The 16,079-nt window shown below is 43.9% G+C and overlaps 1 protein-coding gene across 3 annotated transcripts in view; it reads left to right on the top strand.

Moving 5' to 3' along the window:
• The window catches only part of LOC132871759 (receptor-type tyrosine-protein phosphatase mu-like), a 444,714-nt gene extending 429,015 nt beyond the window's left edge, over positions 1-15,699 (top strand). For all 3 annotated transcript variants that reach the window (XM_060906241.1, XM_060906242.1, XM_060906240.1), the window contains 4 exons: positions 8,009-8,134; positions 9,934-10,097; positions 10,829-10,964; positions 15,615-15,699. In XM_060906241.1, coding sequence (XP_060762224.1) covers positions 8,009-8,134; positions 9,934-10,097; positions 10,829-10,964; positions 15,615-15,668 — 480 coding nt within the window. In that variant the 3' untranslated portion in view covers positions 15,669-15,699. The remainder of the gene's footprint in view (positions 1-8,008; positions 8,135-9,933; positions 10,098-10,828; positions 10,965-15,614) is intronic.
• Positions 15,700-16,079: the final 380 nt, after the last annotated feature.

Here is a 16,079-nt window from a genome sequence, read left to right as displayed (position 1 = left end):
CAAAATCGGGCCAAAAATCGCACAGTGTATGCCCAGCTTTAGACATCAAACGAGTAATCAGACAGACTAATGAAAAATGAATGGCTAGCTGGTGTACCGCTATATGCGCTGTGTAGACATAGAGTCCAGTGTATATTTGTGCAAGAGTGTGAAAGAGTTCTGTGTGTCTGTGTTCGTGACTCTGCATGAATGTGCAGTCCTTTTTTTTTTTGCCTGTGTGTGTGAGAGACTCTATGAGGGTAGCAGCCTGAGGCTCTGTCACAAAACCCCAGAATCAAAGCTAAGAGGCAGGCACAGAATCCTACCATCTCACCCTCCATTCCTCCAGAACTCATCTCCTGCTCCGCTCTATCACTCTTTCTCCCTCTTCTCACACTAAGGAGTCTTTCATTCAAAATTCTGTAGCCACTGAGACTATGAGGTCTAAGTGCCAGGGGCATACACATACACCACACATACTAAATTAGATAGTGTATATTTCACTCTCTCCATCGCTCTCTTTTTTTTTCCCTCACTTGTGTAAACAGACACCAATTCACATTCCCCAAGTTTAAAGTCAAAATTAGCATTGGGCAGTGTTGTATAGCCTGCTGCGTCGGAAAAAAAAAAAAAAAACAGAACTATCTGTATTCGGGTCGAGTGCCTTATCCTATTTCTCCTTCCATAGCGTCACTGAAAACATGCCCCACATGACGTTACTGTTAATGGTAATCAACTAGAAGTCCCAGAGAGGGGCCATTTGGCCTTTTTACCTAGAAAACCCACAAGAGGGCCAACTGGCCCCAAGTCCCTCCTGTGGACACTCATTTTGTTATGGAAATGTTGGCCCCAAGTCCCTCCTGTGGACACTCATTTTGTTATGGAAATGTGGCTGTTAGTGTGAGTCTGAATCCACCTGAAGGTTGATGTCTTCTCCATCCGAGTCGCAAGGGTTTGCTCCATCCAGGATCATTTCCAATGCCTGTTGAATGTTGAATCTCTGCATCTTCGTTCCTTGGAGAGGAGCTTCTTTCACCACAAAATTCTTGAGGGAACTGAAGCGATAGTCCATGCGCAACTGAGGTATTTATCCATCAAACAATTGTCTGGTTGCAGTCACATGAGTCATTATGGTCACATGGGACATTCACATGTTCACATTTTAGAATAGAATGTGTTTTTATTCCTCATTCTCACATTCACACAGAAGTAGCCAACATGACTTCACCACTGAAGTGTGAAGTGTGTGAAGTGTGACCCCTCACCCCACACACTGCCACTAACAGCCTCATTACCATAACAAAATGAGTGATTAGTGTATTAGGGAAATGCGGTCGGGCCAAATGGCCCCTATGTGGGTCTTCTAGGTAGACAGAAAAATGCTGGGACTTCCAGTGTTAACAAAAACAGCATCAAGGTATAATTTAGGCTACATCCACACGACAACGGCAACGAGATGTTATTTAAAAATATATCGCGTCCAAATGGGCAACAATCAGTAAAATATCAGGTCCATATGGCAACGCAATGCTTGCTGAAAACGATGCAATACACATGCCACACCTCTAGGGGCGCTGTAAGACGGTCCCTTCGGAGACACCAGAACAATAGAAGAAGTAAGGATGCATATTAGCCACAAAGTCAGGAAAATCTGTTTGTAAAATTACATTATAATGACCAAATACAATGAAAAGTATTTTTCCAGTCTCACCTGTGAAAGGTAATCCCATGTGATCTCGTTTGGATGGCAAACCTGTTGGTACAGTTAAACGCAGCTAATCTTTATTCTCCGCTTTGACCTCTCCAAAATGGCGGCGAGGATGACCTATGATTCTATGTGGAAGGCGGTGTCTTTAATGGTCTGGAATAAATTGAATGCTAATTAAATAATGATTAATTTGCTCCTCTACGCCCTTTTTGAGGAATGTATTGTAGGACTTAAACCCACATCTGAAGAGGTGAGATTGCTCTTTTTTTCTCTATTTTTGCTGGCGGGATTGACTCTCTCTCACTTTGCACCATTACACAATAAATATTCACAGTGAAAATATTTTGTAAGCGCGTTTCATGAACCAAGTTATAGGATTTGTTGACAACTCGCATCGCAATGAGAAGATCATTGGCACTACTGGTGTTAAGAATCAGACCATTTCATAAATGAATATTTTGCTGTAGAGCTGCAGTGTTTGTACAATTGCATGTTTTTGCTTCACTATTACCGTCACTATTCTGCTTCTTGCATTACTACTGTGAACTAACACTGAACATAATAATAATAATATCTAAGCTCGTGTTTCACTCTCACTAGTGCTCTGTAAGGCTTTTTCCTGGTGATATTCGTTACACTTCTACCCGGCGTGAAGCACTCACAGTCATGTGGTTGTGACGTCATCGTAAACAAATCCGTTTTACTCATCCAGACGACTTCACAACGGCAACGTTGCCAGATCTTTCCACTCTGGAACCCGTTCTCAAAAAGATTGCGTTTTGGGCACCCAAAACGCCGGTGCCGTGTGGACGCCAGGCCTAAACGATAAGCAATTGTATCGGAGTCACCTGAATCCGTTGCCGTGTGGACAGGGCCTTTGAGAACGGGTTCCAGAGTGGAAAGATCTGGCAACGTTGCCGTTGTGAAGTCGTCTGGATGAGTAAAACGGATTTGTTTACGATGACGTCACAACCACATGACTGTGAGTGCTTCACGCCGGGTAGAAGTGTAACGAATATCACCAGGAAAAAGCCTTACAGAGCACTAGTGAGAGTGAAACACGAGCTTAGATATTATTATTATTATTATGTTCAGTGTTAGTTCACAGTAGTAATGCAAGAAGCAGAATAGTGACGGTAATAGTGAAGCAAAAACATGCAATTGTACAAACACTGCAGCTCTACAGCAAAATATTCATTTATGAAATGGTCTGATTCTTAACACCAGTAGTGCCAATGATCTTCTCATTGCGATGCGAGTTGTCAACAAATCCTATAACTTGGTTCATGAAACGCGCTTACAAAATATTTTCACTGTGAATATTTATTGTGTAATGGTGCAAAGTGAGAGAGAGTCAATCCCGCCAGCAAAAATAGAGAAAAAAAGAGCAATCTCACCTCTTCAGATGTGGGTTTAAGTCCTACAATACATTCCTCAAAAAGGGCGTAGAGGAGCAAATTAATCATTATTTAATTAGCATTCAATTTATTCCAGACCATTAAAGACACCGCCTTCCACATAGAATCATAGGTCATCCTCGCCGCCATTTTGGAGAGGTCAAAGCGGAGAATAAAGATTAGCTGCGTTTAACTGTACCAACAGGTTTGCCATCCAAACGAGATCACATGGGATTACCTTTCACAGGTGAGACTGGAAAAATACTTTTCATTGTATTTGGTCATTATAATGTAATTTTACAAACAGATTTTCCTGACTTTGTGGCTAATATGCATCCTTACTTCTTCTATTGTTCTGGTGTCTCCGAAGGGACCGTCTTACAGCGCCCCTAGAGGTGTGGCATGTGTATTGCATCGTTTTCAGCAAGCATTGCGTTGCCATATGGACCTGATATTTTACTGATTGTTGCCCATTTGGACGCGATATATTTTTAAATAACATCTCGTTGCCGTTGTCGTGTGGATGTAGCCAAAAAGATTGCGTTTTGGGCACCCAAAACGCCGGTGCCGTGTGGACGCCAGGCCTAAACGATAAGCAATTGTATCGGAGTCACCTGAATCCGTTGCCGTGTGGACAGGGCCTTAGTTCAGTGGTTCTTAACTGGTCTGGCCTTGGGACCCACAATTCCCTATGGTCATTAGGTCGCGACCCACTTTTTTTTACATTCAAGTTTACCACCTCTCTGACCATATCAATAGCTGCAGGTAAGATGAGGTTCTCTGCTATGTTGTGGTAGCCTGGCAAGCCAGACTAAATGTGAATATTTAGTCTGGCCTCGATCTGTAGACATTTCCGACGGGGGTGGGTAGGGACAACCCGCTGTCTTTCAAACTGTCTCTGTGCGTATAGGCCAACGCTCTGACCAATCAGCGCAACAGTGACTGTGACGTAGTCAGAGCGACAGAAAGCAGTGGGGGAGACCTTGAAATAAATAATTTTTCAAAATGCATATTAATTAATAAACAGGTTCTAGATATTAAGAAGTGTGGAGATAATGACCACAAGTTTGGAGTCTGTACCACATACTTAACATACACTCTTATTTTTTCCAAGTGTTTTTCAAGGGTTTGCTTAAACTGTTTTTGAGAGTTTTTATTTAGTGGTGTTTGGTGAAATAATTTCCCTTAAATTTAAAATAACGGGAAAATAAGAAACAATCAAAAAGTAATGTTTCAAAGCTGTTTATTAATTCTTCGTACTGCACAAACTAGCCCCATCCTTTTGGCTACGAGCGGAGCCAGCTGGTAGATCAGACTTTTGCCATAGCCGGTCAGCAAAACAGCGAAAACGTCCTTCTTGAAAAGGAATGAGCGGAGAGCCTCTTCCTGCTCATGTTTCAACGAAAACTCCAAGTCTAATTCTTCTAAAACTGATTCCAAAGTGGAGTCAAACGCGCGCTGTTCACTAGCCGTAGCCATCTTTCCTGTTGTGCTTTCTCCAGCGTCGCGCAGCTTTGTCGTCACTCCTGCAAAAGCCCGCCCAAAGAATCCAAACAAAAACCTTGCGTTGTGATTGGCGGGCACGATTTGATGCCCGGGGTGTTTTTGTTTATATGGTGCGAGGCTAGACCCACTCGCTAGGCAAAAATATTTTTGGCGGCTAGGCGGGTGGGTCTAGTTTACTAGGCTAATGTTGTGGGGCTTTTTGGTCTTTGCTATGCGGTGGGCAATGTAGTGCAACGCACGGAGTGCCTGTACCTGTGTGGAGCATGCTGAAGTTAGACACATTTGCGAAGCCCTTAATTCCTGGCGTCACCTCTCAAAATACTCAACTGGGCTATCTTTGACAGTCAGATGTTTTGTCTCCAAATGACGTCTCAGTTTCGAGGGTTTCATGGTCTCATGTGCCAGCAATTCACTGCACACCACACATTGGGGTTTCTGGATGCCTTTGTCCTCAACATATAGTAGCTAAATCCATATTTCAAACACTTGGGGTCGTATTTTCGTTTCGCCATGACAGCTCGCTAACGTTTTACCGCTCAAATGATTGATACATGTCACAAAATATTCTATTTCCATGGCAACAACAGGCATGGGCCTGACATCAAAATAAAGGTTTTGGGTCAACTAATAGTCCTAGGTAGCCTATCTCTGTGGCTCTGGGGTCAACGTTAAGTGGTTGCATGAAAAGAATACGGTTTTTTTTTTGACACCGTTCCTCCGCGACCCACCCAGGACATCTCCGCGACCCAGTTTTGGGTCGGGACCCACCAGTTAAGAAATACTGATTTAGTTGATATTTGGTTTTATTTGGACAGCAATAGACAGTTTGGGTAAAATGTTGAAAGCTGTGACTAAAAAAAAAAACATTTGGATCGATAAAGCTGTAAAATATCAATACGCTACAGAATAGGATTTGATAGATCAAGTGCTATTTTATAAACTGCAGAATAATTAGGATTGGAAGCTGTATTGACAGCACAGAATAAAATGCTATTTTCCTTTTCAGTCTGCATTAATTATTGCAGGTTGTTTTTTTTTTTTGGGGGGGGGGATTGCGTTTGAGGGGCTTATAGGCAAGTGCTTTTGTTTAAAGGCAGTCGTCTAAATCCCTGTCTCAGATATTTCTCCTCAAAAAAAAAAAAAATATCTCAACCTTGGAGATGTGAACTACACACAGGTAATTCAAATGAATGCGTAATCTGAATGTGGCACCCAGAAAATCACCTTAAGCAGCTGTGTAATCCGATTCTGAATACGCATAACTTTCTGTGTGTAAAAATTGCTGAAACCTTTGAACTTAGTTGCCAGGTAGTTTGCTCGAGGTACTATCTCAATTTCTCAGGAGTGTCGTCTTTTCTGGATTTGACCAGACTTATGTTATCTAGTGTCGTCGATTTCTAAATCGCAAAGAAATGTAGCTACTTCGGGCCGTACTCGGAGATGGCAACTTAAAGGGCATATTCTGGACCAATTTTTTTTTTTTAATCTGAAAGTATGTCCCTTTACACACTCATCCAGAAGGGTAATTTTGCACAAGGCCATCTGTCTACAGCAGAAATAAATATAATCAGAAAACGTGTCTGGAAAAATCCCAAGGGAGTCTGGAGCCAGATTCGTGACGTCACCTGCGGAAGCGCCAGCAAGCTGCGCGAGCTTTGCACGGTTTCAGTGCACAGCCTGTGTAGACCAAGCGCTCCCATTTCTCTCTCATTGTCCGGTCTTTTGGGAAACGATGAGCACTAATCCCATCAAGATTGGTGTTGCTACACCCTTCTCCGATACATCTGTTAACCATTTTAATAATTACGCGATAACGTTGAAGAAATTTGCAGAAAACCACCAGGTCGTTTTCTCAAACAAACCAGCGCTGACGTAGGATTCAGAAGGAGGCGTCCCGCACGCGACGTCACGAAAATCAATGTTTGCTGGGAAATCCAAATGGCAAGTTTTTTCAGAGGCGGACCAATTCGCCACAAATGCCTTGATTTCAACTGAATTTTTGTGGTATTGCACAAGGTAAAAAAAATTGCGCAAAATGTGACAGATATTTGACCAAAGTTTAATATAAAATAGGAGAATTACATTGATCTTGGGGCGGAACAGTGGTGTAGTGGTTAGCGCTGTCGCCTCACAGCAAGAAGGTCCGGGTTCGAGCCCCGTGGCCGGCGAGGGCCTTTCTGTGCGGAGTTTGCATGTTCTCCCCGTGTCCGCATGGGTTTCCTCCGGGTGCTCCGGTTTCCCCCACAGTCCAAAGACATGCAGGTTAGGTTAACTGGTGACTCTAAATTGACCGTAGGTGTGAATGTGAAGGTGTGTGAATGGTTGTCTGTGTCTATGTGTCAGCCCTGTGATGACCTGGCGACTTGTCCAGGGTGTACCCCGCCTTTCGCCCGTAGTCAGCTGGGATAGGCTCCAGCTTGCCTGCGACCCTGTAGAACAGGATAAAGCGGCTAGAGATGATGAGATGAGATGAGATGAGACATTGATCTTGCTCCTGAATTTACCCGTGTTATGCACTTTAAGGCAGCCAAAAGTCCATGCATAACGCAGATAACATCTAACTAGTGCTTAAGTTATATAGTTTCAGTAGTTTGAGGTCTGAATACCAATGTGCCCATTTCGTAATTAAACCTTCACTGTGCCCTTGTAACTCATCCCTTTGAGAGAAGAGTGAACATGGGCTATATTAGAGCTCTGACATGAAAAGAGACGGGCATAATGCTGGAGCAGGAGGATCTCAGTGCCTGTTGAGATCCCACTCACACATCCATTATAGAAATCAGGTGACATGCAGATTTCTTGCTTTCAGCTTGGCATAGACATGCAGGTGGGTGCTGAATCGGTGCTGAATCAGTGCTTCACTTGGCTACAGTGTACCAGCCTGGGTAAAATTTCACACTGTCTGATGCTCTTAGCAAAGCAAACAGTGCTCTGTCTCCCTGTGGCCCACCTCCTTCCCTAACCTACACATCAAACACTAAAGAGCCAGCCTCAGTCTGCCAAGAGACACTCACACAGTCTCCATATCCTCTTCTCATCACTTATTCCTTTACAAAAAGCAATGCAATCGTGCGCCTGTTGTCAGAGAATGAAATATGTAGCCAGTGTGGATCATTTCTAATGGAAATGATCAAATAGGAAATGATTTGAATGCATGAATAAATAATGAAAAGGCAAAGATCTGGTTCTTTGTGAGACTGCATGACTTTATTCATGATATCGCTGTGACATTCAAAGCTCCAGCGTATAAATCTTTTAAAATCTGTTGGAATTGTTTTTTGTGCACATTTACTACTTTTGTTTTACCGTTTGCATTTGTATAGTTGTATAGTGTTCTTCTTTTTTAGTGTGAGTGTTTGTGACATTCATCTGAGAGAAAGACAAAAACGAAAGTGTGTGTGTGTGTGTGTGTGTGTAGCTGTGTCCTCAGTACTGGCCAGAGAATGGGGTACATAGGCACGGCCCTCTGCAGGTGGAATTTGTGTCAGCTGATCTTGAAGAGGATATCATCAGCAGAATATTCCGCATTTACAATGCTGCTCGGGTGCGTTTTACACACACACACACACACACACACACACACACACACACACACACACACACACACACACACACAGGCTTAAGTCTCCACTTCACCTTACTTGCTGTAAGTTAAGCTTCTTACAGGACATCCATGACCACACCAATCACAACCTGCTGATATACTTCACTTGTCGCACCAGTCTTTACTCAGCCTGCGGATATACTCCACTCATCCCTTCAGGCCATCTCAGCCTGCTGATGTACTTTACTTAGCTTACCAATTACTACTCGATCTGCAAATATATCCCTTTACCGCCCCTGCTGACTTAATTTATTCATAACGAGAATCATCGCATGGCCAGCTGACTTACCTTTAATCATCACAGCAGAGCTTGCTGATTCAGTTGACTCATCCCAACCAAACACAGCACAGCCAGCTGACTTACTTGACTCATCTTACTGATCACAGCACAGATTACTCCTTTGAATAATCACTTTGCCCATCCCATCAATCACAACACAGACAGCTCACTTTATTCTTCACGCCAATCCAAGTGCAGCCGGTTGACTTATTGGTTCCCGCTCATCAGCACAGCTTTCTGAATTAATTCACTCATCCCCTCCGTTACAGCACAGGCATTTGTCTTACTTCATCCAGCTTCCTGTAACTGCTCAGACCAATGTTTTAATGTATTCATCCACTAATCACAGCATAACCTGCTGCCTTCATCATCCCACTAATAGCACAACCTGCTGCCTTCATCATCCCACTAATCATAGCACAACCTGTTGACTTACTCATCCCACTAATCACATCACAACATGTTGACTTAATCGTCCCACTAATCACTGCACATCCTGCTGAGTTATTAATCCCACTACTAACCACGACACAACCTGCCGACTTACTCATCCCACGAATCACAACACATGTTGACTTTATCATCCCACTAATCATTACACAACCCAATGACTTACTCGTCCCATTACTAACCACAACACAACATGCTGAATTACTCATCCCACTAACCACATAACGTAATACTTACTTTCTTATCCCACTAATCATAGCACAACCTGCTGACTTACTCATCCCACTCATCATAGCACATCATGTTGACTTACTCATCCTACTACTCATACTGTAGCACAACCTGCTGACTTACTCATCCCACCACAGCCTGTTGACTGAATTGTCCCACTAATCATTGCACACCCTGCTGATTTACTGATCCCACGACTAACCACAATGCAGCCTGCTGACTTACTCATCCCACTAATAACGTGTTCACTTAACCATCCCACTAATTATTGCACAACCTGATGACTTACTCATCCCACTACTAACCACAACCCAATCTGCTGAATTACTCATCCCACTAATTACAACACAACATGTTGACTTAATCATCCCACTACTCATCGCACAACCCGCAGACTTATGCTCATCCCACTAATCATAACACATCATGTTGACTTACTCATCTCACTAATCACATCACATCATGTTGACTTACTCATCCCACTAGTCATAGCACAACCTGCAGACTTGTGCTACGACTAGCGAGATGAGTCAGTCAACATGATGTGCTATGACTAGTGGAATGAGTAAGACAACATGATGCGATATGAGTAGTGGGATGAGTATATCATGTTGACTTACTCATCCCACTACTCATAGCACAACCTGTAGACTTGTACTCATCCCACTAATCATGGCACAACCTTCTGACTGAATTATTTTAGTGTTACAGACTTTCTACTGATTTACAGAGTGTGCGTGTGCGTGTGTGTGTGTGTGTGTGTGTGTGTGTGTTGCAGCCTCAAGATGGCTATCGTATGGTGCAGCAGTTCCAGTTCTTGGGCTGGCCCATGTACCGAGACACACCCATGTCCAAGCGCTCCTTCCTCAAACTCATTCACCAGGTGGACAAATGGCAAGAAGAATATGACGGAGGAGAGGGACGCACTGTGGTGCACTGCCTGTTAGTCACACACACACACACAGTATTCCATATGTAGTCTTCCACTATAATGCTTTCTTGCTCTAACCTTACACATCAGTCGCATCACATCAAATCTCGTCTGCGCATATCAAATCAATTTCTGTTCTCACGTCTCCAACTGCATGAAAACAGATCAATAATAATTAGAGCATTAATTAAGAATTAATTAATCCATCAGAGGATTGAAAGCGAGAGGACACCCCACCCCCACCCCTCCCGCAGGCCATGGTTCTCTGTTCAGTGCAAAGATAAACATCGCCCTCTAGTGTCAAAATGCACTCCCTACAAGGAGGTGCAGCAGTACTTAATGTGTGTCCTTTTTACTAGAAAATTAAAGAAAGCCTTGATAATTAGCTGATGAGTTAAAGCATGTTAATTACAGTGCTGAGTCCCTAGGCCTGGATAATTATTATAATTATAATTATAAATGTAGAAAGTGTAGCGTGTGTGAGCATTTAACTCCACAACAGCTTTGATATTGTGTCGACATGTGGTTTGACTTCATAAAAAAATGTGATTTTTTTTTTAGAAAAAAAATGTAATTTTATTTGAAAACCCGTTTATTCTAATTAAAAAAAAGATTTTTGGTGCTGAGGTTAAGGCTCTTGTTAACAGTTAGGCTTATTATTATTCATAAATACATCACAAAAAATGTAACTTATTCTTATTTGATTGCTGACTTATGGCCTGTGTGTGTGTGTGTGTGTCAGAAATGGAGGCGGACGCAGTGGAACATTCTGCGCCATCAGTATCGTGAGTGAGATGTTGCGACATCAGCGTTCGGTTGATGTGTTCCATGCTGTCAAAACTCTGCGGAACAACAAACCCAACATGGTGGACTTACTGGTACAGCATACACACATACACTTTAGTGGCACAAACTCACAGTATAACCTGATAAAATTATAAGACCCAGATCTATTCTCGGGGTGGCACGGTGGTGTAGTGGTTAGCGCTGTCGCCTCACAGCAAGAAGGTCCGGGTTTGAGCCCCGTGTCCGTGTGGGTTTCCTCCGGGTGCTCCGGTTTCCCCCACAGTCCAAAGACATGCAGGTTAGGTTAACTGGTGACTCTAAATTGACCGTAGGTGTGAATGTGAGTGTGAATGGTTGTCTGTGTCTATGTGTCAGCCCTGTGATGACCTGGCGACTTGTCCAGGGTGTACCCCGCCTTTCGCCCGTAGTCAGCTGGGATAGGCTCCAGCTTGCCTGCGACACTGTAGAACAGGATAAAGCGGCTACAGATAAGGCCCCGGTCACACCGCCCGAACTTTGCTGGAGCGTTCCTTGAACGGTAAGGAGGGGGGCCGAATTTCGACAACGCTCGTCACCGCGCGCAAAATGGGAAAAAAATCGAAAACACGGGTGTTGGCTTAGCGGTGCACCGCTGAAGCCGGCGTTGCTTTAGCGTTGGTTTAGCGGTAGCGAGTGGTAGCGAGCGTTGGTATAGCGGCGTTCTGCGCATGCGGGCTTTGGCTCGGCGGGGGTATAAAGTTGGTTTAGCACCAATCATAGCAAGTCTCTCAGCATCCATGGTGATACAGTTTTACTGTAACTTTGAGCAAATTCGATATAGATGAGGTCTGAACTCAACGGCAGCTCGATTCCAAATGAGCTCCTGGTCCATTTCTCCCCGTATTTATAGCCAAATTCTGGTCCCGCTCCGACACCGCTATACCAACGCCAAACCAAAGTTCATCGCCGCCATGGATAGCTGCTTCAACGCCCGACACCGTTCCAGCAACCCCGTGTCCGCTCGTAAAACGCTTACAACCGCTCCACCGAAGTTTGTGCAACGTTTAATCGCCGCCCGGGCAACGCTGGCGAAGCAGCGGTGGGCCAGCGTTCAAGATTTCTGCGTTGGCCTAGCGGACCCAAGCGTCCACGAACTTGCGTCTAGCGGTGCCAAACTTTGACTGGGCGTTGGTGGAGCAGGGGTGAACTTTGCCGGGGCGGAAAATTGCCCCCTCCTCACCGCTCGCAATATTTTGTGCAGCTCAAAACTTTCGGAGCGGTAGGAGGGCCCCTCGAGAAACATCAGCGGTGGCCGAGCGTATACGGCGTTGCTTTAACGGGGGCCAACTTTTGTTAAACGGTGGTGAACGGTTACGAGCGGTGATGAATTTTTTTCACCGCTCCAGGAACGCTCCAGCAAAGTTCGGGCGGTGTGACCGGGGCCTAATGAGATGAGATGTTGTTGCCAAATCTGAAGCAGACACATCATAAATAAATTTAGAAACCAAATGAAAACCAGACTTTAATTCATTACAATCACAGAGACAAGAAATTTGAGTAGCACACTGAGTGAACACCCATTGTGGCAGCAGGGGCGTGGCCGAGCGTCAGTTTGTGAATGGAGGGCGGGGTCAGGGAAGGTGAGTGGCCAAGTTGCTACACTTGTCGTTAATTAATGTGTGTGTGTGTGTTCTTTGCAGTGATGATGGAGCATTAGAGGAGTAGGAGAGCAGAGGAGTGCGGATTGGAACCAGAACACGACTGTGTGTGTTCGTGTCCTAGAGTGCCCGTTACAAAGCTGAAAAGCTACTTTTTGTGTTTGAACACGAACAACCGTCTGCCGTACTTCTGTACTCCACCCACATCTGGGGAACTTTCCCAGTGGTGCCGAAACCTGGGGGTACAGAAGTACGGCAGGCGGTTGCTAGTGTTCAAACACACGTTTATTAAAGTAGCTTTTCAGCTTTGTAACAGGCAGTCTAGGACATGAACACACACACACACACACACACACAGTCATGTTCTGGTCCCAATCTGCACTCCTCTGCTGTCCTATTCCTCTTATGCTCCATCATCACTGCAAGGAACATACACACACACACACACACACACACTAACTGACGACAGGTGTAGCGACTTGGCCACTCACTTTCCCTGACCCCGCCCTCCATGTTTTTTTACAACTAATATTTAACAATTATTCACTGAAGGCGAAGTGAATATCGGTGAATAATAACTGACACGAAGTCGAAATTATTATTCACCGATATTCACTGAGCCCGAGGCGGATAATTGTTTTAGTATAAATACACAGGTGATTATGTTTTTTTTTAAATTATATTAAAAAAACCATTTATTTCATACTTCAAAAGCAGCATGCAAATGTAATAAAGGCACGGCGCAGGGTTGTGTCACTTATCTATGCCGACTCACATGAAATCCTTTGTTTTGAAATAGATAAAATAAATCACAATTCCACCTTACTTTTGAATAGTTTTAGACCAAACTTCATCACGTGTTTAGTGCTTTTAGGAGCAGCATTTTCTTTCATCACTGGTAATTCTTCCTCACTTACGCTGATGAAGTGATTGGCCGCCATTTTGCCAAGTCGCTCGAGGTGATTATCGAGAAATAGTCTGAATTTCGCGAACAATCAGCACGCACGATTTCCTGCCATCACCTCTGTATTTATACTAAAAAAAACATTTTAATAATGTTCTTAAAGCAGATACGCAGAACCTTTATCTTTAAATAAATTTCTGAGTGGATAGTATCTCCACCCTTGACTCTTGTATGCTGCATAAATGGGAATTAAAAATATATATTTTTGAGAGTTAAAACTGACCACAAAGTTGGCATTCGAGCTGCCCCGCTGAGCCAGCCAGCCCTGAGTGCGTGACGTCACAGCGGGAACCGGTTTTAAGGCCGAGGCCTTTGACAGCTATAGACCAAAGTCATATAAGTAAAAACTTATGGTGAAAGTAAGAAATCCCGTTACCGACTCGCTCAACTAAGACTGATTTGACTTCACTGATTGTGTGTTGACTCTCATTAAAACAGGATGGGTGTTATAACTTATGCAACATACATGTACATGCATGCATTTTCACTGATAAAACGTAAAAGGCTAATTAAATAATCAGATGAACTGAGACAATCACATTCTGAAGCAAATTAAATAATCTTATACCGCTAACTTAAACACACAATACAAGTTACATGTATTAATCAAAATGCAGGTAAACAACGTGTTGTTTTTGTTGTTTTTTTATCCAAATGAGAGTCGGAGCTTACCCGTCTGTGTTCTCGCTTCTTGAAGGCCGATCTTCTGGCCGATTGTTTTGAAACAATCTGACTTTCAGTTGTTCGTTCAGTTCTCCGTTCATTTGCTTCTTCCACATAAGGGCGAGATGGCAGCAACATCCAGCGGAGAAATCAGACGGGTGGTCCACTCATTCTCCATTTTCTTCATACTGTGTACTCCGCCATTACTGCTCGGCTCAGGCAATTACTAAAACCCAGGACGGGACGGAATGTCACCGGTTTTAGTAACAACCGCGGGGAGGTCACTGCCCGAGCAATATGTCACGTCCCGTTCCATCCCGGGTTTTACCAGCAACCCTCGGCTCACACTCTGGGAGAACTGGTGCAACTGAACGTCTCATCTCATCTCATTATCTCTAGCCACTTTATCCTGTTCTACAGGGTCGCAGGCAAGCTGGAGCCTATCCCAGCTGACTACGGGTGAAAGGCAGGGTACACCCTGGACAAGTCGCCAGGTCATCACAGGGCTGACACATAGATACAGACAACCATTCACACTCACATTCACACCTACGCTCAATTTAGAGCCACCAGTTAACCTAACCTGCATGTCTTTGGACTGTGGGGGAAACCGGAGCACCCGGAGGAAACCCACGCGGACACGGGGAGAACATGCAAACTCCGCACAGAAAGGCTCTCGCCGGCCACGGGGCTCGAACCCGGACCTTCTTGCTGTGAGGCGACAGCGCTAACCACTACACCACCGTGCCGCCCAGGCAACTGAACGTACTTTCCTTTTTAAAAATAAATAAATACTTTCTTTGTAGTTTCATTTAATTGTTGGTACTGGACCCTCTTTCAGTACGGGCTTTTAGCCAACGCTCCTCAACAGATCAGAGGTTTCATACAAGTCCTCAGTAAAATGTGCAGAGCAGAGCAGAGCAGAGACCACTTCATAGGCGCCCGATGTGCCTGTGAACTTCTCGCAAAATACGCCCAAATCTTTACAGTTTGAACATTCTTGGATCATGAATGCAACGTAAATCCACCTTCTGTCATGTTGCTGGCACATCTACGTGGCATGGCGATAAATTAGCTCAAAACGGAGGATCGGCGTTGCAGTCAGCTCTGTGTTTTAGTATAGCGGAAATGGCGATGAGACCGATAGACTTCCTGCTGTGACGTTACGGACGTCAAGGTCATTCACTCAGACCGCTACCTATACGAATCACTTTAATCATAAAAATTACTAAATTAGATTTATTTTTAACGCTTAAAACTGTTCCTGTGCCATTCTTGAGGTCTCAAGGCGTTTATAAACGAAAGTGAGGCCATGGTTCTGCGTATCTGCTTTAATGTAGTGAACAGGTTCTACTTTATAGAAATAGAAAATAGAAAAAATTAAAAATTTTGTATTTGTCTCATTTTAATCAATTAGAATCTGAATAACTGAATGTTGGGGGGGTTGTTGGGTGTTTTTTTTTTTCTTCTTTTTGCAGGATCAGTACAAGTTCTGCTATGAAGTGGCTTTGGAGTATCTAAACTCGGGTTAGCTGCGCTAGCCATCAGATGACATGGACATGCTTTTGGATTTTTTTTTTTTTTTTGAAACCGTGTGTGTACAGCACTAGCACTGCGGTGCGTGTGTGTGTTTGTGAGTATGCGTGTGGTCAGCTTGTATATTTCAACAAGTGTTCGTTTATCTGACCAGGCTTTTTCAACGAATGAAAGAGTATAATATATTGTCCAACTGTCTTCTAACTGAAGTGTGTGTTGTAAATGAAGCCAGCTCACGTTCTTCTCTCTTACTTTGGCCTCTGCGCCCTTCAGTATCATTTTCCAGCTTTTGTGCAGGACCTTCTGTGTATGTTGTTGTAACGCTTTCCATTTCTTACTGACGTGTGCTGAAATGCACGAGTGGACACCATCGAGGCAAGAATCAAGAATCTTAATGTTATTTTATT

Source organism: Neoarius graeffei, chromosome 23 (genome assembly GCF_027579695.1).
Source record: "Neoarius graeffei isolate fNeoGra1 chromosome 23, fNeoGra1.pri, whole genome shotgun sequence".
In the NCBI taxonomy this organism is placed as follows: Eukaryota; Metazoa; Chordata; class Actinopteri; order Siluriformes; family Ariidae; genus Neoarius; species Neoarius graeffei.
This window is presented reverse-complemented; position numbering and strand designations above follow the sequence as displayed.